The sequence below is a fragment of the Serinus canaria genome, chromosome 4A (assembly GCF_022539315.1).
Source record: "Serinus canaria isolate serCan28SL12 chromosome 4A, serCan2020, whole genome shotgun sequence".
In the NCBI taxonomy this organism is placed as follows: Eukaryota; Metazoa; Chordata; class Aves; order Passeriformes; family Fringillidae; genus Serinus; species Serinus canaria.
Window position 1 is genome coordinate 15,207,309 of NC_066318.1, and position 18,360 is coordinate 15,225,668.

At 49.9% G+C, this 18,360-nt stretch overlaps 2 protein-coding genes across 9 annotated transcripts in view; one reads left to right on the top strand and one right to left on the bottom strand.

Moving 5' to 3' along the window:
* The window catches only part of ZMYM3 (zinc finger MYM-type containing 3), a 31,760-nt gene extending 29,078 nt beyond the window's left edge, over positions 1 to 2,682 (bottom strand). The window contains exon 1 of one of the 5 annotated variants that reach the window (XM_050974450.1): positions 2,610 to 2,682. The gene's annotated coding sequence lies outside the window, so the exon portion shown is untranslated. Of the gene's footprint in view, positions 1 to 1,942; positions 2,325 to 2,589 lie in introns of those variants that run through there. The other 4 variants (XM_050974449.1, XM_009099449.4, XM_030228934.2 and 1 more) reach the window with 4 other exon arrangements.
* A 1,196-nt stretch (positions 2,683 to 3,878) lies between these two features.
* On the top strand, positions 3,879 to 17,379 carry NONO (non-POU domain containing octamer binding). 4 transcript variants are annotated; one of them, XM_030228939.2, is made up of 11 exons: positions 3,879 to 4,044; positions 4,219 to 4,387; positions 6,948 to 7,168; positions 8,171 to 8,472; positions 10,214 to 10,309; positions 11,188 to 11,384; positions 12,154 to 12,238; positions 13,283 to 13,385; positions 14,718 to 14,760; positions 15,054 to 15,163; positions 16,348 to 17,379. In XM_030228939.2, the coding sequence occupies exons 2-11, from the start codon at positions 4,228 to 4,230 to the stop codon at positions 16,483 to 16,485; spliced, it is 1,455 nt and encodes a 484-aa protein (XP_030084799.1). In that variant the 5' UTR covers positions 3,879 to 4,044; positions 4,219 to 4,227; the 3' UTR covers positions 16,486 to 17,379. The 4 variants fall into 4 exon arrangements, with proteins under 4 accessions (XP_030084799.1, XP_009097699.2, XP_030084800.1 ...); XM_009099451.4 differs by having other exon boundaries at positions 6,975 to 7,168; XM_030228940.2 differs by having other exon boundaries at positions 4,219 to 4,342.
* The last annotated feature ends 981 nt before the right edge of the window (positions 17,380 to 18,360 follow it).

An 18,360-nucleotide genomic window follows, 5' to 3' on the forward strand; every position in this document is an offset into this window, starting at 1 on the left:
TGGCTGCCAGAGATGTGGGAGACTCTGGCGTTACTCACTGTCATCCTCCAAAGCAAGGGCACTCACAGGGAGAGGGATGTGAGCAGGTGCAGAGAGAAAAAGAGGTTGTGCAAATATGCACTATGGAGCTGTGAGGCTCAGGTTCGTCATTACAGCTCTGTAGGCTGTGGATATTCCTTTCATAAGGTTGAGCTCACAATAACAACAGGGCTATGCTCTTATCACCAGCTTTGATCCCAGGCTAGGCAGGGTTAGGTGAGAAAATGCAGATTAAAAGTTTTCTAGGGGATTGCAGCTGCAATGAAAAGGAAAGAAGCTACAGCCTAGAACAAAAGCCATACCTGGAAGCACAGCAGGAGCAGAGGAGAGCACAAATGAAGCAGCTCTCATCCTCATCAAAAGAGACTCCAGGAACCATCCCTCAGCACTCAGTTGAAAATCCTACCCCCCACCATCACCTGACATGTCCAGCACTGCCTCTGCCCACACAGCATATCTGATGCCAGGGCCTTTTCCCATGCTGGGCACACACCACAGCCAGCTCCCTGCCCTCGCCAGGCCTGCCTCCACCTCTGCCAACCACACAGGAGGTGCTAGATGCTCCCCAGGGCACCTTGCTGGCCACAGCTACCCTGCCCACATGGGGAGGCTTCAGCAGAATGGGGCCCCCTGCAGCAGCCCAAGGCAGCTCCAGCCCCTCGGGCTGCACCTTCCTCTCCTGGGGACCGATCCTCGAGAGCAGCACATGGTGCCCAGGGACACACACCCCCAGCAGGCCTTGAGGAGGCTCCAGACACCCCCACGCACAGGGGAAGGCTGTCAGAGAGGTTATCCAGTTCACAGAGCAGCAGCTGTGAGCCCCACAGACTTTGCTCCTGCATGTGGTGACAGCACCATAAAGGCTGAGGCCCTGGGGACACAGGAGAGCTGAGCACGGGCGGTGCCAGGGCAGAGCTTTGGGGCAGAGGCTGCCAGGGCTGTTTGCTGTCACTGCTCAGCACAGCCCCTCAGCAAGGACAGGTCCCGCTGGGCTGAGCGTTCAGGGCCTCCCAGGAGCCATGAACCACCCTGGGCCCAGCCTGTGCCCGGGCTGGGGGGGGCACAGCCAGCCCAGTCCCCCATGAGGGCTGCCCCCCGCGCCTCCCTGTGCCAGCCCACAGCAGGGATGAGCGCCAGGCTGGGGCTCCCCATCTACCACAGGGGTACCCAGAGACCACCTCCCACAACAGGGGCAAGGATCTCACTGGGGTCTCCATGGAAGCGGGCTGGGAATGAGGGTCAGGCTGGTGGGTTCCCCACCCACAGCAGGGGCACCCAGAGGCCAGACCCCTTCCCAAAAGGCATAAGGGTCGCACGATCCCGCCACTGCAGGGGGCACGGGGTGTGCTCTGCACTGGGTCGGGCATGAGGCTCACATGGGGGCTCCCCATCCATGCCGGGGGACTCCAGAGATCACCCTCCTCCAGAGCGAGGGCCCACGGGGGTCTCCATGGAACCGAGGCGAGGATGGGAGCCAAGCAAGTGCGTTCCCCAGCCATACCGGGAGGGGTGCAGAGACCACCGCCTCCCCCGCACTGCAGAGCAAGTCGCATTGGGTTCTCCATTGGACTGGAGCTGCGCCAGGGTGGGGATCAGGCTGGGCTCCCCATCCATCCCGAGGAAGCCCATAGCCCAGATCCCCCTTAAGGGGCGAGGGTCGCACTGCGATCGCCCCCCTCCAGGACCCGCCGCAGGGCGCCCCCAAGCGGCCGCGATGGGGAGGGGGCCAGCGGCACCGGCCACGCCCCCTCCGGGGGGCGTCGGCCACGCCCCCTCCCGCAAGGCGCGCACCCCCCCCCCCCAGGGGGCTCACCCACCCCCCCACCCTGGTACCAGCGCCGCACGCGCCCGCCCCGCCCCCTCTTCGCGTGGCCCCAAGACCAGCCCAATGCCCCATCCGCACCTCCGGGACACCGCCGGGGCACGCCTGCAGCCGCCACCGCTCGTACCTGGCTCTCCCGGTGCTGCGCCGCCCGCTCTACCCAGAACCCGGATTCGGGTCGCGGCCCCTTTAAATGGAGGCGCCGCTCGGAGCCCTCAACGCGCTGCCAGCCGACGGGGGGGCGGCGGCGGCGCCCTATTGGCTGTGTAGAGCGAGGGACGCGCTCCCATAGGCCGCGGTGGGGCCTGGGCTCGCGAGACTCGCTTACGAGCGGCTGCCGCGGAAACACGGAGCGGAGCCCCGAGCGCGGGATCGGCGCGACAGCCCGGATCGCGACGGGCGGCTGGAAAACCTGGGGCGGATCCGCCTGGCGGAGCGGGTCCAGGCGGGCGGGCAGCACGGAGCGGGGCGCGGGCGACGGCGGCGGTCTGGCGGGGCACGACGGGTTGCGGGGGGGGAGCACGGCGCGGGGCGCAGGCCGGAACGGGGCGCCCCGATTCCCGCCGTTACCCACGCGGCCACCCGCAAAGCGCGGAGCGGATCGCACGGAATGGGCTCGCCACCCCGCTCCCCGCCCCCCCCTTAACCCTCTCGCTGCCACCTCTCCCGGTCCCAGCCCCGCTGTCGTCCCGGGGGGTCCGGTCCGGCCGCACGGCCACGGCCTCTACCTGCACGCGGGGGGACCCACCCGGCCGAGCCCGGGCACCGCCACCGCCTCCCCGAAGCTGGAGCGTCTCCCCGGGGCGGTGAGTGACAGCGCGGCTGGGCGGGGCTTCCGCGGGGGCCCGGGACGCGGCACCGCCCCCGGGAGGGACCGCCTGGGCCGGCGACCCCCATTCCCGGCACCGCCTCCCCCCGGGATCCCCCTCCCGTGCCCTCGTTGCACTCCCGCACCACCGCGCAGAGCCCGGGGTGCCCTTCCGCAGCCATGGCAGCGTCCACCTGGCCTCGCCGCCCGCGGCACCCCTTTCCTGCCTCCATTCGTACCCCCCGCGCTGCTCCGCCCCAGCGGACTTGTCGCCCCCTCCCCGGAGGTCCCCTGCCGGCGGGACCCGGGCCCGGGACCCTCCAGCACAGCAGGGCAGCATCCAGCTCTTGGCCGTCCCGCTCCACCGGGGGGTCTCTCCCATCGCTCCCGCCCCCGGTAGCCTGCGGTTTCCCAGCCTGCGGGAGCACCGGGGGGCCGGGGCTGAGCGTGGCCTGGGACCCGGGGGCACAGCCGGGAGCGGGCGGCGGAGCTGCGGGAAAGCGGGCGTTCCGCGAGGGCTGGGACCGACCCGGGGGTCGCGCTCCCGGGGGCGGGCTGGACGCGGGCGCGGCACCTGCACGGGTGAGGCGGCGGGAAGCAAGAGGGTTTATTGCAAGGCGGTGAAACGAAACCCGCCCGAGGCACGATACGACCGCGCTCCCTAAGCGCCCGGTGTGCTCCCAGGGGCAGGAGGCGCCTTCTTCCGCGCAGCGGGGCAGCGACGGGAACGGGGTCCGGACGACGAGGGGGAGCCGGCAGCTGGACGCGGCAAGGAGCGGGCACGGGGATGGAGAACATCTGGAGGAGAGCGGATCGGCACAGTCCGACCCCTCGGCGCTGCCCGGGCTCCGGTGGTTACTGGCCGGGGTGGAGAAGCCAAGCCCGGACCCGCCCCGGTGCCATCCCGGGTGCACGTCGGGGGGCGCGGCGGGGCGGCACGCGCTCAGCTCCGCCGCTGGCCCTTTAAATGCGTGCGGCCTCCGCGCGCTCGCACCACGCCTGCGCGCCGGGCGGCTCGCGGCGCTCCCTTTGTCCCCCGCTCGCCTCTCACCCAAGCTTGGTGCCCGCCGCCGTGATTGGCAGCGCGCGCTGGCCCTCCGTTGACCAATGGGGTCCTTGCACGGCCAGCTGGTCCCGCCCTTCTAGGCGGCCGCTGTGAATGACGGCGGGCTTGGCCAGTTAGCGGCGCGGCGGCGGGCGCCCGGTGGCCAATAGGATCTCAGGGAGAGGGGCGCCGTGTTAGGCTGCGCGAGTTCCGGCCGCGCGCTCTCCTCTCAGGGCCGCCGCGGTCCCGGTGCCCGTGTCCGTCCCGGTGTCTGTGTCCGGGGCCGGTGCCTGTCCCCGTGTCCGTGTCCCTGTCCGGTGTTGCCGCCAGGTGAGGTCGCGGGGGCGGTAAGGTCGCGGCTCGGCCCCGCTCTGTCGCCGTCGGAGCTGTGCGGCGGCCCGGCGCGGCCTGCACGGCCCGCCCCGCCCCTGCACGCGGGGCCGGCGGGAGCCGCCCGGGACCGAGCTCTGGGCCGCTTTCCGACCGTGCGTGTGTTGCTTTTAGGTGGGGAAGATGCAGGGCAACAAGGGGTTCAACATGGAGAAGCAAAACCATGCTCCGCGCAAGCAGCACCAGCAGCACCCGCCGCCGTCCATCCCCGCGAACGGGCAGCAGGCCAACAGCCAGAGTGAGTCCCGGGCCCGCCGCGGGGGCCCGCCCGGCCCCGCTCTGGGTAGGCGCTGAGCGACCGCTTCGGTGCAGCGGGAAACCTCGGGTTAGATGTGGCCCTCGGGCGTGCAACAGGTTTCGGCAGGAACAAAAGGAACCCGGTTGTCCGAGTTAAAACAATAAATCCTTAGGTTCCCGAGCAGGCTGCAGCATCTCCCTCTATGTTAGTTTTCCCCCTTGTTGGAAGCTGCGGTTTTAATTGCGACTGGGTTGTATTTGTGGGTTTTCTTTTGGTGTTGCTCAGTCCGCTCGAAGGTACATGCGACTCCTGTGGCGTTTGTTCGTAAGTTTTTTGTGTTCGTGAGTTTTTTGCGTTCCCAAAACCAGGGCAGGCGATATAGAGGTTCTGTCTTTGTCTCAAAATCCCAGGAAAAGATCGCTTACAGTTTGAAAGTCAGTGCGTTCTTGACAGTGTGTCTGTAAGCGTCGCAAATATAACAAGCTCTGTCTTTCATTGTCTGGTTCCTGTTTTTTCCCCGGGCATAACAGATGGCTTCTCAGTACAGGTTTTCTTAGGAAACTAGAAACTTAAGAAGCTTGATTGCTAGAGCAGTTACTAGATTAACCAGAAGAATCGGTGATTAAGTTGTAGTGAGAACATTGTTGCAGCGATCTGCAGGCACCTCTTAAGGATGATTTTCTTTTTTTTTTTTTTTTTTTTAAATATAGTGAGGAGCCAGGAGATGCCCAGCTTTGCTTAGTATTTAATGCCAGTTGACATTGCTGAAAGCCGTTCTGCTCCAGCGGGTTTCCCGGTTTTCCTGGTCAGTGTGGAGTGGCACTCCTGAGCGGGTGCTTGTGAGCCGGGACAGAACGCGTTAATGGCTTCAGGGGCCTGAACTGATCTAACCTGATGGTTTAGAAGTGGCGAGACATCTCCGTTAGCATTTTTGGGGAGGGAAAGAGTGCTTTAGTTTTCTTAGATGTGGATTTTTAATTTTTTTTTTTTAAGTTTGGACACTTTGGTTGTTCAAAACAAAAATGCATAGAAGTCACCTGTGCTCTTTGTGTGATTCCCCAGCGTGGAGTTTTTTGTGTCAAAGATACTGGGCCGGTAAAAATCCGGCATGTTTTTGTTAAGTGGTGGAGTTGAACAGGCTCTTGATCAGTTCCCAGACAATAACAGACCAGAGTGGCAGAGCAGCCGGTTCCAGTCAGGTTGAAAACAATAACAGTACAGCTGTACTGGGGAATTCCCACAGGAATCAGCTTGTAGTGAGTGAGTGTGTCTCACTCCTTTGCATGGGTGTCCTGAGGCAGAACAGTGGTACTCTGTGTACCCCTGAGTGTAACTCTGTTCCAAGGACCTGGTGTTGTATCCACAGCCCTTGCAATTCACCCCCAAATACTCATGGTAATGCTGTGAACAAGGCAAAACGTTTCACTCCCGCACCTTTGCAGTGTGAAGTAGATAACTTACTTTCACTGCTCTTCTCTGGGCACACTCAGTCTGGTTGTTTAGTGTTGACCATGGAGGTGTGCTTACTCCTATCAAAGGGTTGTCCTTGCTTTGTATTTGCATGGAAAGTCTTTCTCATTTAGTGCCCTGTTTTGTAACTGGAATCAAGCCATTGATGTTCACAGTTTATTTCATATGTGTGACCATGACTTGTGTCCTATGCAAAGCAAAGGAGTTGCTTTCTGTGCCCTGTAGTCAAGTTCCATGTGTGTTTAAGAAAATGGGGCACAGGGTGATAAAGTGATGCTGAATTCACCCCTGTGTCTGGCACATAACAGAGCTTTCAGGATCATGCTGGACTGTTGCTGAATTAAGGGTTAAAGATTGTATATGCCTGTGGGGATTTGAGAATGTTACTGTTTGTGTTTATTTCTGTTGGACAGCTCAGAAAATATTTTAACCTTGGACTTGATCTCAGAGTTCTTTTCCAACTTTAAAAATCCCTTCTAGCAGAACTTACTGAATAGGGATTTTTTTTTCTTATAATTAATCTTATGATTTTTCTGAGGGCTCATCTATATGGCAGGGGTTTTTTTTTAATTTTGGGTTGGTGTTTTTCCCCACTATTTTAACTATTCCAGCCTTCTCTTCAGCTTGGAAACCCATACTCTGGAACCCATCTCATAGAATGGCAGCTATCTTAAATGTTATCTGTCTGAACAAAATTTCCTCTTATTTTCATATTTTTCTAGATATCTGGAGTTTTTTTAAATGTGTTTTTGAGTAAAAATCTGTTTTCTGGCTAAACTGTGTCTTTTCTGTAATTATTTGTGTTGTAATAGAAAAATCCTGTGTTGTGACTGCAGGTTTTTTTTTTGTGGGCCAGTTACCTTGACTAGATCTCAAAAAGTTTGAGTGAAGTATTTGATGTTATTTCAAGCTGCAGTGTGTTGTTTTCTCCAGTTCTAGACTGTCATTCACTGGTGTTAATGAGCACTGAGGTTCAGTTTTCTTTAAGAAAAGCTGTGGGGCCCTTCTGAAATTAACCCCCCCTTGTTGCTGGAGAGATGGCTGGAGAGGTTTGAATAGGTGTGTTACCTGTATTATCCTGTGTCTCTGTGGTCACTGTGATGAAACCTAATAAAATTTATCCCCCCAACTGTAGAGCAGCTGTGTACCTTATTCCCCTCAGATGAAGGCCTGACTATTGACCTGAAGAATTTCCGGAAACCCGGTGAAAAGACCTTCACCCAAAGAAGCCGCCTCTTTGTGGGGAATCTGCCCCCAGATATTACAGAGGAAGAAATGAGAAAGTTGTTTGAGAAGTATGGCAAGGCAGGGGAAGTCTTCATACACAAGGACAAAGGCTTTGGTTTTATCAGGCTGGTGAGTGACTTGGCACTTTGGGGAGTTTTGTGGTGATGGCTCACAATGGAGCAGTATTGCTAATTAAAAGTGTTAGATGTTCTGATGTCTTGCTGATCATTATAGTAACCTGGAATATGGGATTAGCTTCCAAGTGAATTGTCTAGAGCTTGCTTTTAAGAGAGATGCGAATTTAGGCAGCTTGTGGCAGAAGTTTTGAGAGATCTGATAAATTTATTCTGAAATCAGCTGGTAGAAAGCAGAAAAAAACTCACATGAATGTGATGCTATTATAGACAAAGTGAACTTTTCTATTTCTGGAATGTGGGATTCCTATGGGCATAGTTTGTCATGCAGCATTTCTGGCGTGATTAATGCTCTTGGGCTAGGGGATCTCTGAGTGATCATATTGAAGGGTGTCTGAAAGGGAAGTAGCTACCACCATAGAGTGGTTCTTAGATTTCTGTGGCTCATGCACCACCTTTGTGAAAGCCCTGAGTTGAGTGGATGAGGTTCCCACAGCCATTTCTGGGCCCACTCCTATGTAGTGCAGCTGCTTGGTAGTTATTTAAATGAGTGGAGAGGTGGGAAAGTGGCATGAAAGGTGTGAAAGTGGTATAGAAGGTCTTTCATAGATTGTCATACTGTCACCATTTCCTTATCAGACTTAGTTAATAGATGAATCTTGGTTGTTTTTTTAAAATGTATTTGGTTTTTGGTTTTTTTAAAGTGCTTTGTAGCCTTAATATAATTGTGTCCTAATGAAAATTTCATTGTTTGCTTAGCTCATACTAGCTGTTGGACTAAACTTAGGTATTTGTTATATATTTCTCACCCTCCCCACCCCCAAACTCTGGCTGTTCAGTCATTCATGATAAGGATTAGCTGTGCTTTTTGGCACGCTTCTTACCAAGCTGTGGAAGAATCATTTATTTCTCTCAGAAATACTTGTTATGGAGAAATAAGCTTGTGTTTAATCCTGTGCCTTTCTGGAATTTTAATGCAGGCTGTTTTTATCTGCAGGAAACCCGCACTCTGGCAGAGATTGCCAAGGTGGAACTGGACAACATGCCTCTGCGTGGGAAGCAGCTCCGAGTGCGCTTTGCCTGCCACAGCGCCTCGCTGACAGTCAGGAACCTGCCTCAGTTTGTGTCCAATGAGCTCCTGGAGGAAGCCTTCTCAGTGTTTGGCCAGGTGGAAAGGGCTGTGGTTATTGTGGATGACAGAGGACGATCCTCTGGGAAAGGCATTGTGGAGTTCTCAGGGAAGCCTGCTGCTAGGAAAGCGCTGGATAGATGTAGTGATGGGTCTTTCCTGCTGACTACGTAAGTGTGGGTGGGGAGAGGTGCTTTGCTGCCATGTGCAGGTTGGGTGGCATTGGCTGCTGAATGCTGGTTCTGACACCACAGTGGGACAGATGGGATTGGCCTGGGGACAATTTTATTTAGCTTTGTTCCAACAAGACACAGTCTGTGCTGAAGTTCAGGTCTGAAAGCTTTCTTCTGGAAAGCTGCTAGTGGGGTAAGTGCATAAAACTTCCCAATAAGCTTTTCTCCATAAAACAGCCTTAGGGCAATTAAAGCAGCCTTTAAGAACAAGACCTATTTCAGAGACCATCCATATAACTTGTTTGGAAACAAAGTGCAAGTGTTTAAATTGTACACTCTGGGTCACTAAAGGGGAGAGTCTTGGGGCAGGAGATCCGTTGGAGAGGCTGATCACATAGGTTGAGCTGTATTGCTCATTTTTAAAGTAATTTTTGAAGTTTTGTGCTTCTCACTTCCTGTGGATCTGCAGTGGCACAGCTATACACAAGCACATTCAGTTTCAAGAAGCAGGTTTTGCTTATTTCTTTTTCAATACCTGTTTTTCTCCCTGATGCTTCTTGAGGATAACCAGCATAGTGAGTAGTGCTCTTCAGGAGGATTACTGTTAGGGAGCTTTTGCTGATTCAGAAGTCTATACCTGAAAGAGCCATGAAAACAGATTTTTAAAAGTGATCATGCAAAACTAATCCCTATCAATACATAGCTACGGTTAACTTTCAATCTCTTTATAGCTATCAATACGTTAGGTTCTGGTATCTAAGACCAAAAATCTGTCTGTTGTTCCTTTCTAGTTGTGGTTTGGTTTTGATTAAACTTGTTCTGGTTTGTCCTAGTTCAAGACAGGAAAGCTAGATAAACTGTTTGAAATCTGTTCATATTAGAAAATAAGATTATTAATAATGGAATATGTCACATCAAAGTGCAAAGCTGTATTATGGATCTTCAGCTGAGGAAATGGATTTTAGCCTTCCATATCCTGCCTTCCTGCTGGAGCATGTGTACCCATTGCCACTTGGCACAACAGGATCATCTGTCTTCATTTCCCCAGCCCTGGCACATGGGACTGAGGAGGTCATGGGAAGCTGGGGTGCTTTGTGCTGAGGATGAGCAGTGTCAGTGCTGTGGAGAGCTGATTCAGAGACCAGGTCAATACTTTCTTCTGCATGCAGAAGCCAGGGAGACAGGAGCACACATATGCAGTGTCTGTTGTGAAGTGCACCAGTGGATTCCTGGGGGGTGGAAATTCAGACAAGGGCCCAGTGGACCTTCCTAGAGCACTGTTGCCAAGCAACAGTAGCACATGGTGGCCTCACCAGCAGAGGATAACTGGATGGTACAGCCTGCAGCCTCCAGTGAGGAGTAGTGTAGTGACTCTTTGCTTTAGATAGCTATAAAAAGGCACAGATGGCCTTGTGCCACCCTAGAGACAAGACTTCATGCTGAGTAGATCCCACTGGATTGTGTCAGGATTCCAGTTAAGCTGTAACTTACAAGTAACTACAATTATTATTATTCCAGTACAATTTTAGTTTGGATTAAACAAGGATTTTGATTTACAGTTACACTCCTATTCTAGAAAAAAAGAAAGAGTTCAAAGTGATCCTGGTTTCACTTTGGTTGAGATCCCCAGCTGCTCTGAGTTTCTTTGAGCAGTGCTAAAAGCAATATAAGTTGTGCTTTCCACAGCTGTGAGCTTGTTCTTGAATTTTCGTGAAAGCACCTGGCTTTTTCTTTACAGATTCCCTCGTCCTGTCACTGTGGAGCCCATGGATCAGTATGATGATGAGGAGGGTCTACCAGAGAAACTAGTCATCAAAAACCAGCAATATCACAAGTATGTGCCTGGCATGCAGCAGGAGAGGAGAAGAGAGTGCCTGTGGGCTAGTGTCTCAGTCTTAGAAGGGTGGCTCATCAGTGCTCCTTTTTTTTTCCCCATAAATGTGACCTGACTTTAGAAGGAGAATTGCATTCACTCTTCTCTTGCCATGAGTGGCTGAAAGAAAACAGTGATTGTTGAATCCACACTGCTGGATAAGGCTGGCAGCCTTCACATATTTTGTACAAGTCCATTTCAATTGTTGGAATAAAAAATTAGGTCAATTTAATATAACAGTGATGACATGAGATTCCCTGGGATGTGTTACAGAAAGTCTATGTAGAAAACATGTGAACTCACAGTAGAAATCTAAGGAATTATGTGACTAGCGTTAGGAGATTGTAGAGCTATCCAGGTATAAGACCAGAGTCTTAGAAGGCTCCCCAGTATAGGTAGGAATCCTGTGATCTGAGCAGTTGGTATTAGCAAACCATGTGAGCTCATGAATTTTTCACGTAAGGAAGATGAGAGCTTCAGGTGGTGGAATTAGGAATAGTCCTGTTCTACAGGTGCAGAATGAAAATAACATGCACATTTGGGCAGTGTTTGTTTCTGGAGTGCATCTGTCCATAAGATGTGCAGCAGGAGCAAAGGCTGTTGATTTCAAGAGTACTATTAAATCTTTTTACCCAGAATCTCGTATGAAAGCAGTGTCATTGCTTGTTATGGAGGAGAACAGCTTCCATGCAGGAATAAGATGATGCCTGAGGAGCAAACAAACTGGTGTCTCGGGCACAGTTAACTGGGGCCTGCTATTGCATTTGACACACAAAGGGAGTTTTCTTGGTTCCTCCTTGTTCTCCTGAAGCATTCGCTAGCTCTTCATTGTTTGACAGGGAGCGTGAGCAGCCTCCTCGGTTTGCACAGCCTGGCAGCTTTGAATATGAATATGCCATGCGTTGGAAGGCTTTGATAGAGATGGAGAAGCAGCAGCAGGAACAAGTAGATCGCAACATCAAGGAAGCTCGAGAGAAGCTGGAAATGGAAATGGAAGCAGCTCGCCATGAGCACCAAGTGATGCTCATGCGGCAAGGTATCAGCCAGATAAATAAATATGGGATGGGAGCAGGGCCCTGCACTGTCCAGGAGTGGGCAGCTCAATAACCTGTCTAGAGACCTCTGAAGGGGAGCTGTGGTGCAACCAAGCATGGTAGCAGCAAATAAATGGAATCACAGCATTGTTTAGGTGGAAAAAAATCAGGAAGTCCAACCATTAATCTCCTTTCAGGTACTTGTAGAGCAGTAGAGTCTCCTTGATCATTCTTTTCTCCAGGCTGAGCCCCCTGTAGCTCCCTCAGCTGCTCCTCATCAGACCTGTGTTCCAGACCCTTCTCCAGCTCTGTTCCCTCCTCTGGACACGCTCCAGCCCCTCAGTGTCTTTCTTGTTGTGAGGGGCCCAGAGCTGGACACAGGATTTGAGGAGTAGCCTCAACAGTGCCCACTCAGGGGACAGTCACTCTCCTGGTCCTGCTGGCCACACCACGCTGGGACAGCCAGGTGCCATTGGCCTCTTGCCCACCTGGGCACACCTGGCTCCTGTTGAGCAGCTCCCCCAGGGCCTTTCCCACCAGGCCCTTTCCAGCCCCTCTTCCCCAGCCTGGAGCTGCAGGGCATTGTTGTGACCCAAGGGCAGGACCTGGCACTGAGTCTTGTTAGGCTTAACATGGAGAAATGCTACTGTATTGGTAGAGGCTCTGTTACCTTTTTCTCTTATATGTTATAGTTCTAGTTCAGGAATTCATAAGAGGTGGCATGGGAGATGAGTCTGATTGATTGTGTTTTTTTACTGTTGTCTTACACAGATTTAATGAGGCGCCAGGAGGAGCTGAGGAGAATGGAGGAATTGCATAACCAAGAAGTACAAAAACGTAAACAGCTGGAACTCAGGTAAGGGGCAGGTTGTGAAATACTGTGAATCCGGAGCAGAATAAACCATCTCCTCCCTGCACCTAATTGTTCATTGTGACAATTTAATTACTACTTCAAGTGTGCCTGTTACTTTGGGCTTTTTTTGTTCATTGGGAAGAGTGTACACTTGGTATAAGATGGAAGAGTTAGGAGTTTCTTCCATTGATTAGTCTGTGCTTCTTCACATTTCTGTGTCTCAGTTAAGCACCTTTATGAGGCAGATGGAAAAATCAGAATTTCTGCTGTGATTTAGTGGCTTCGGTGCTGCAGATCAGGAAATCCCATTCCAGCATCTGTTTTCATTTGAGGGTAACATGGTCTCAGAGATTTCTCTCTCCATTGTAGCACTTCCTTGTCTTGGAGTTGTTTTGAGAAGCTCCAGGAAGATTACCAGACTGCTTGTAATAGAAAGGGCTTGAGAGCTCTTAGGCTTGATGCATGATATTGCATGTAGTCAGCATGCATTTGGGAGCTGCTGTGTACATAGGGTTGGAAAATACTTCTAAGATCATGAGTTCAGGTTCAAATCTAACAGTGGCAAGCCCACCATGTCCCCAAGCAACACATCTACACATCCTTTAAATCCTTCTAGGGATGGTGACTCCACCACTTTCTGGGCAGCCTGTGCCAATGCTTTGTAACCATTTTGGTGAAGAAATTTTCCCTGATGTCAAATCTAAATTTTCCCTGGTGTGACTTCAGGCCATTTCCTCTTGTCCTGTCAGTTGTTACCTGGGAAAAGAGACTGACTCCCGCCTGGCTCCACCCCCTGGTAAGCAGTTGTAGAGGGTGGTAATGTCCCCCTTGAGCCTCCTTTTCTCCAGGCTGAGCCCCTCCAGCTCCTTCAGCTGCTCCTCATGAGACACACACACACAAGTGGGTTTTTTTTAAATGAGCTCCTCAAAACTGAAAGTTTGAAGTGTAAAGTTTCCAGTGAAGATCCATCCATGAGGCAACACTGCAGCACAGTGATGCAGTTGGTTGGTGTTTGTTGTGCTGAGCATCCTTGGACTTTCTTTACAGGCAAGAGGAAGAACGCAGGCGCCGTGAGGAGGAAATGAGAAGGCAGCAAGAGGAGATGATGAGACGCCAGCAGGAAGGCTTTAAAGGGAATTTTGCTGATGCGGTACGAGTGCTTCTACATTTCCATTACATCTCTACACTCACAGTAGATTTTTCCTTTCCACAGCACAGCTTTCTGTGAATTTTCATCTTGGTTGGAGGACTGTGCATCAGTAGTGCATTCTGCCCTAAATTATTGACTCCCTCCAATCTTAATAGTTAAGCCTGAAAACTGTAAATCTCCCAGTTCTGTTCCATTGCTCTTCATGTAGGGCCCTCTGTAGCTGTCTTGCTGTTGAGAAAAATGTATGCTGACTAATTCTATTCTAACAGCAACACACAATGTCCTGAAGCACTTCAGCAGAAGGCTGTTAGGATTATATGACTGGCAATATCCCTAGCTTGCAGTCTGTCTTAGTCACGATAAAATCATCCCAACTGAAGGCATTGCTGCAGGCATGGTATATGCTTGTACTTAAAAGTCAGTTGGTCAAGTATTTTTTTGTAGTGTAACCTGGTGGTATCCTGCCTTTTAATAACAGTATCTCTAGTTCTATAGAGGAATGCCTTACAATTTGTTTCCAGTCCCAGGCACTTTCTGTTGTGGAGGCAGCTGTAGGGCTGTTCAGGTGGTGTAATGGCATTGATACAGCTGGGGGTAAGTGTTCAATGCATTCTAGTGAAATTGGCCCCTAGGCAGAATAGGTAAATGTGTGTCAAACCAAAGGGCCAAGGGCATGGCTGAGCCAAAAGCTGGAATATTCTCTTTGTGCAGCAGATATCCTGATTCCTACAAATAATACTGCTTTCATATGATAAATAATAGCACTGAGACTGCAGGTGAAGTGAAAGTTGTCTTCGCTTACCACTGTTTAAAAAAGTAGTGCCCTCAATGAAGTGCTCCTGGTTTTGCAGTGAGAAAAATCTGTGATAGGTATTTCTGATGCTTGATTAATAAAAGAGAAAAAAGCTCACTAAATGGTATTTTAATGCAAGTGACCCAGTACTGTGTCTTTATGTAAGCTTGCATTCCTTTCAACAGGAAAAGCTTCTTAGCTATGCTGAGGGAGTAGCAAAACTAATTCTATCTAATGTGTTACTACTGCTCAGCACATCTTTCCATCAAGATGTCTTTGTTAAAGTCTGCATGTGCAGCTTTGCTGCTGGGTGTTTTATTATAATTCTGAAAAACAACCTTTTATAATAAGATATTTTAAATAAGACCTATTCATTCAGCAGCTATCACATGAAGGTTGCTCCTGCCTTTCTTTGAAATTTACCCTGGGAATTACTTTTCTTTACACATTAAGTAGTAAATCCTCAGAACTCTTTGAATTTGTATAATTATATTTTTAAAAGCCTAATTATCAGTTGAAATGTGTGTCTGTCTTTCCAGAGGGAGCCACCAGACATGCGAATGGGACAGATGGGTATGGGAGGTAAGAGTATTCTTTGTTCCTGTGCATGTTCATTTCCTTACAAAATCTACTCAATTTATTGGCTGCTTATTTAGAAACTCAGTTAAAGTAATCTCTCAGACTAGTAAGAGGAAGTATTCATGTGACAGGAAACATAACATGCTGTAAAGCAAGATCAACTGGTTGTGACCAGATAGTGCAAAGCTGGGACTCTGTCCCTGCATGGAGCAATGTTTTGTGGCTCTGGGGTGATGAGCAGACCCCAGTCGCTCTGTGTGTGTGTGCCAGGATTATTCCTCAGTTTTCTTTTCCAGGTACCATTGGCATGAACAATAGGGGAGCTATGGGTGGTACCAATGTCCCAGCTCCTGCACCTCCTGCTGCTGGTCCTGGAGCTATGATCCCTGATGGAGCCATGGGAATGGTAGTGTATCTCCATCTGCTTTTTGTGCACACCTCTAAAATGTAGATTATATTGTTCCCAGTATTAAGCACTAGCTGCTAAAGTTGAAGCTTCTTTGTTTACCCAGACCTCTTGCTTCACTCCTGCTAAAATCTTTAGAAGTTAATCGTGCCTTGTTACTAGCTGATAATTTTCAGGAGATTGAGCCAAGTCTAATAATGCCTTAATTTACTTCCAAGAGAGCTAGCGCTAAAATGCTTGTTAGAAGGTAACATATGGTTGTTTTTAAATGACCTAATGGGAAGCACTTTGTTAAATTGAGAGGTTTTTTTGAGAGTAGATTCTTGTAGGCATAAAGGCAAGCTTTCAGGAGTGTTCTGTTCATCAGCAGTTCCATAACCAGAAAAGGGTTATCTCCTGTTCTCATGTGCCAAAACGAGTTCAGCTAATTTGCTCAGGAGGTCAAAGGCAAAGAATTAGTGGTGTTTATGCTTATTTTTTTTTACTTTTTAAAATTTTTTTATTTGATTTAGTTTTAAACTTTACTGCAGGGTTTTGCAATAGACCCTGGCTTTTGTGGCATTTGTCATCCATCTCTGTCACACAGAGGATTGGCCCTCCCACAGTGTCAGCACTTCAGTCACCAGCAGAAACAGCAGCAGTCATAGTAGAGTTTATCCTGAAAGTTCATCTTCCTTCAGTGGTTTTTATGAACTGGTCCAGTAAACAGTTTTCCTGCAAACATTCCTACTCAGACTTCTTGCTCTGTCATGACTGCTATGACACAGATTTTTATTTTTTTTATCTTAAAGAACAGTTTTATTTGTCTAAAACCTTTTGTACCTAAGTGGTAGAGACAGCAAAGCAGCTGAGGTTAAGGGAATGTGCACTACACAGGGAACTTAAGGGGGAAGATGAAGCCAGGAGTGGAAAGGGAAAGTGAGCTCAGATGGTCTGTGGGGTGGTGCACTCAGTCCCAGTATCTTGACTGCAGGTTGTGTGGGGAAAGGAGCTTTGTTCTGCAGTGCTCCAGTGGTGCAGGTTTGGGACTGGGGGGATGTTTCTGGTGGGGTGAATGTTTGTGGTGAGGTCAGCTGGAATTGTGGAATCCTGGTAGAATTGGAATCAACTCAAACTGCTTTTAACTGCCCTTTGTTCTTCCTTGTTTTTCTTCCTGCATCTCCTGCACTTGTCCTCGTTCCCAGACCCCACCACCACCTCCAGACCGCTTCGGCCAGGGTGGAGCCATGGAAGGCCTTGGAGCCATGGGAGGGAACCCGCCCGCCTTCAACCGAGGAAACCCAGGGGGGGATTTTGGCCCCAACAAGCGCCGCAGATACTAACAGGGTTAAGCTATCCCCTGTACACGCCCCAAAGGAGGAAATCTTGGCAGGCCACACAGGGTTCAACCTGGGGGGGAGGGGGGACGTTTTAAAGATAGTTAATTAGGGCCTGTTTTGGTAAAGCCACTCTAGGACAAGGGGAGTGCAGTCTGACTGGTAAAGGTTTTGGAAAATTTCATGTGGTGCATTCCTAATTTCAAAGTGAAAAATAAATTCTGGGAGGCTGCCGTGGTTCAGAAACAGTAAAATCTTGCAAGGACCCTAATGCCTTGACCATTCCAGGTTTCCTATTTGCAGCTGAAATCATGAGACTAAATTAGATAAAATTTCAGTATGTCTTGGCATTTTTTTAGTGCAGTGTACCTTGCTTAAGAGCACAGGGGGAGTCTCTGGAGAACTAGGGCAGCATTTGGGTACTTTGCAGCTCTCATGATTTTGTAAATTTATATAGCTCCAAATGATCTGTCATGTAGTGAATTGGAGGAGGTTTTGTTTGTTTCTTTTCCTTTTTTTTTTTTTTCCCTCCTAACTTGTTAGTTACTCTTTTTACCTGGACCATTTGTTTCTTTGAAGTAGTTGGCAGTCGTGCAGCCTGAAGGGCTGGGAGGTTCTTGTTTGGATGGATTTTTTTGATAACGTGTTGTATCTCTTTATTTTTACTGGTAGTAAAGTACAATCTATTGGATAAAGATACTGTATCTCATGCTGAAGATTTAACTGAAACAAATGTTTGTATAATCCTAACCTTGCCTGTCTTTTGTGTAGAAGTACTACAAGATTTTTCATTTAGTGTAAACCGTTTGAACACAAACTGTAATTGTCCCACTAAAAAGTTTGAGTTTGTCTGAGGAATGTTACAGGAATGCATTATTAAAGTGGATTTTAAGCCTTTTTTATCTGGTGTCTTGTTTCTTCTTTTTTTTAGTACTAATGTCTACATGTGGATTGAATCAAATGAAGTTTCAGGTTATTGTGTGAAAGTTGTTCTTGCATAGCTCTGGAAAGAGGGTGTTCAACCCCTGAGGATTTTCTAGCAGTTTTCCTTCTCACAGAACAAGTTTTATTTGTGGGTTGAATGTGACCTTCAACTTCAGCGGGTCAGAATGCAGAAAGGGAGCTGCTGACATACCTGGGATGTGTCTGCTGTGGTTGCAGGGAGCTGGGATGCAAGACTTGTCCGTGTGTCCCAGAGCTCAATTCCTTTCTCAGGTGCAGAGTGCAGAGTTGTCTGTGCTGCAGTTGCCTCTGGCTGGGACGTTCCCAGCACTCCTATGCTGGGATAGGAAGGAGAGGACTCACTGATGGCAACAGTAGTGCTTTATCTGGGGTAATACATGAGGGAATCTGTAGGGACAGGAGCCTTCTGTGGCTTGTGCTCTCATATTGGGTCTCTAGAGTTGAGACTGCCAAGGGGGAAGCTTAGAAATAAATTTAGGTGGGAAAGGGAGGAGGGAGAAAGAAAGTGTTACAGCCTAAAAGCAGAAGAAGGTGCCTTGAAAAATTGGGAAATCATGGGAAAGATAAAAACATGTTGAGATGGCTGATGTTGGCACAGCAAGAACCTTAAATTAGAGTTTGGTCCTGTGGGTACTCTCTAAGTGCAGGGGAAGATGAAATAATCACTCTGGAGCCTTGATTAGTTTACCCCTGTCTTTGGATGGCTTTTAGTTAACCTGGAGTGAGATTATAAGATGTATGGAAGGGAGGCTGCAACCAATGCTCTGTTTCTTAATTTGTTTTCCACACTTGAAAGCATCAGCAGCTGGTTTGCTGAGATGATATGGTGTCTAATGGTGGTTATCAGCTTGATTGTGAAGCATTAAGAGTTTGATGATGTTTTTCATCTGGCTTATTTGCTAGAACAGCTCACTGTTG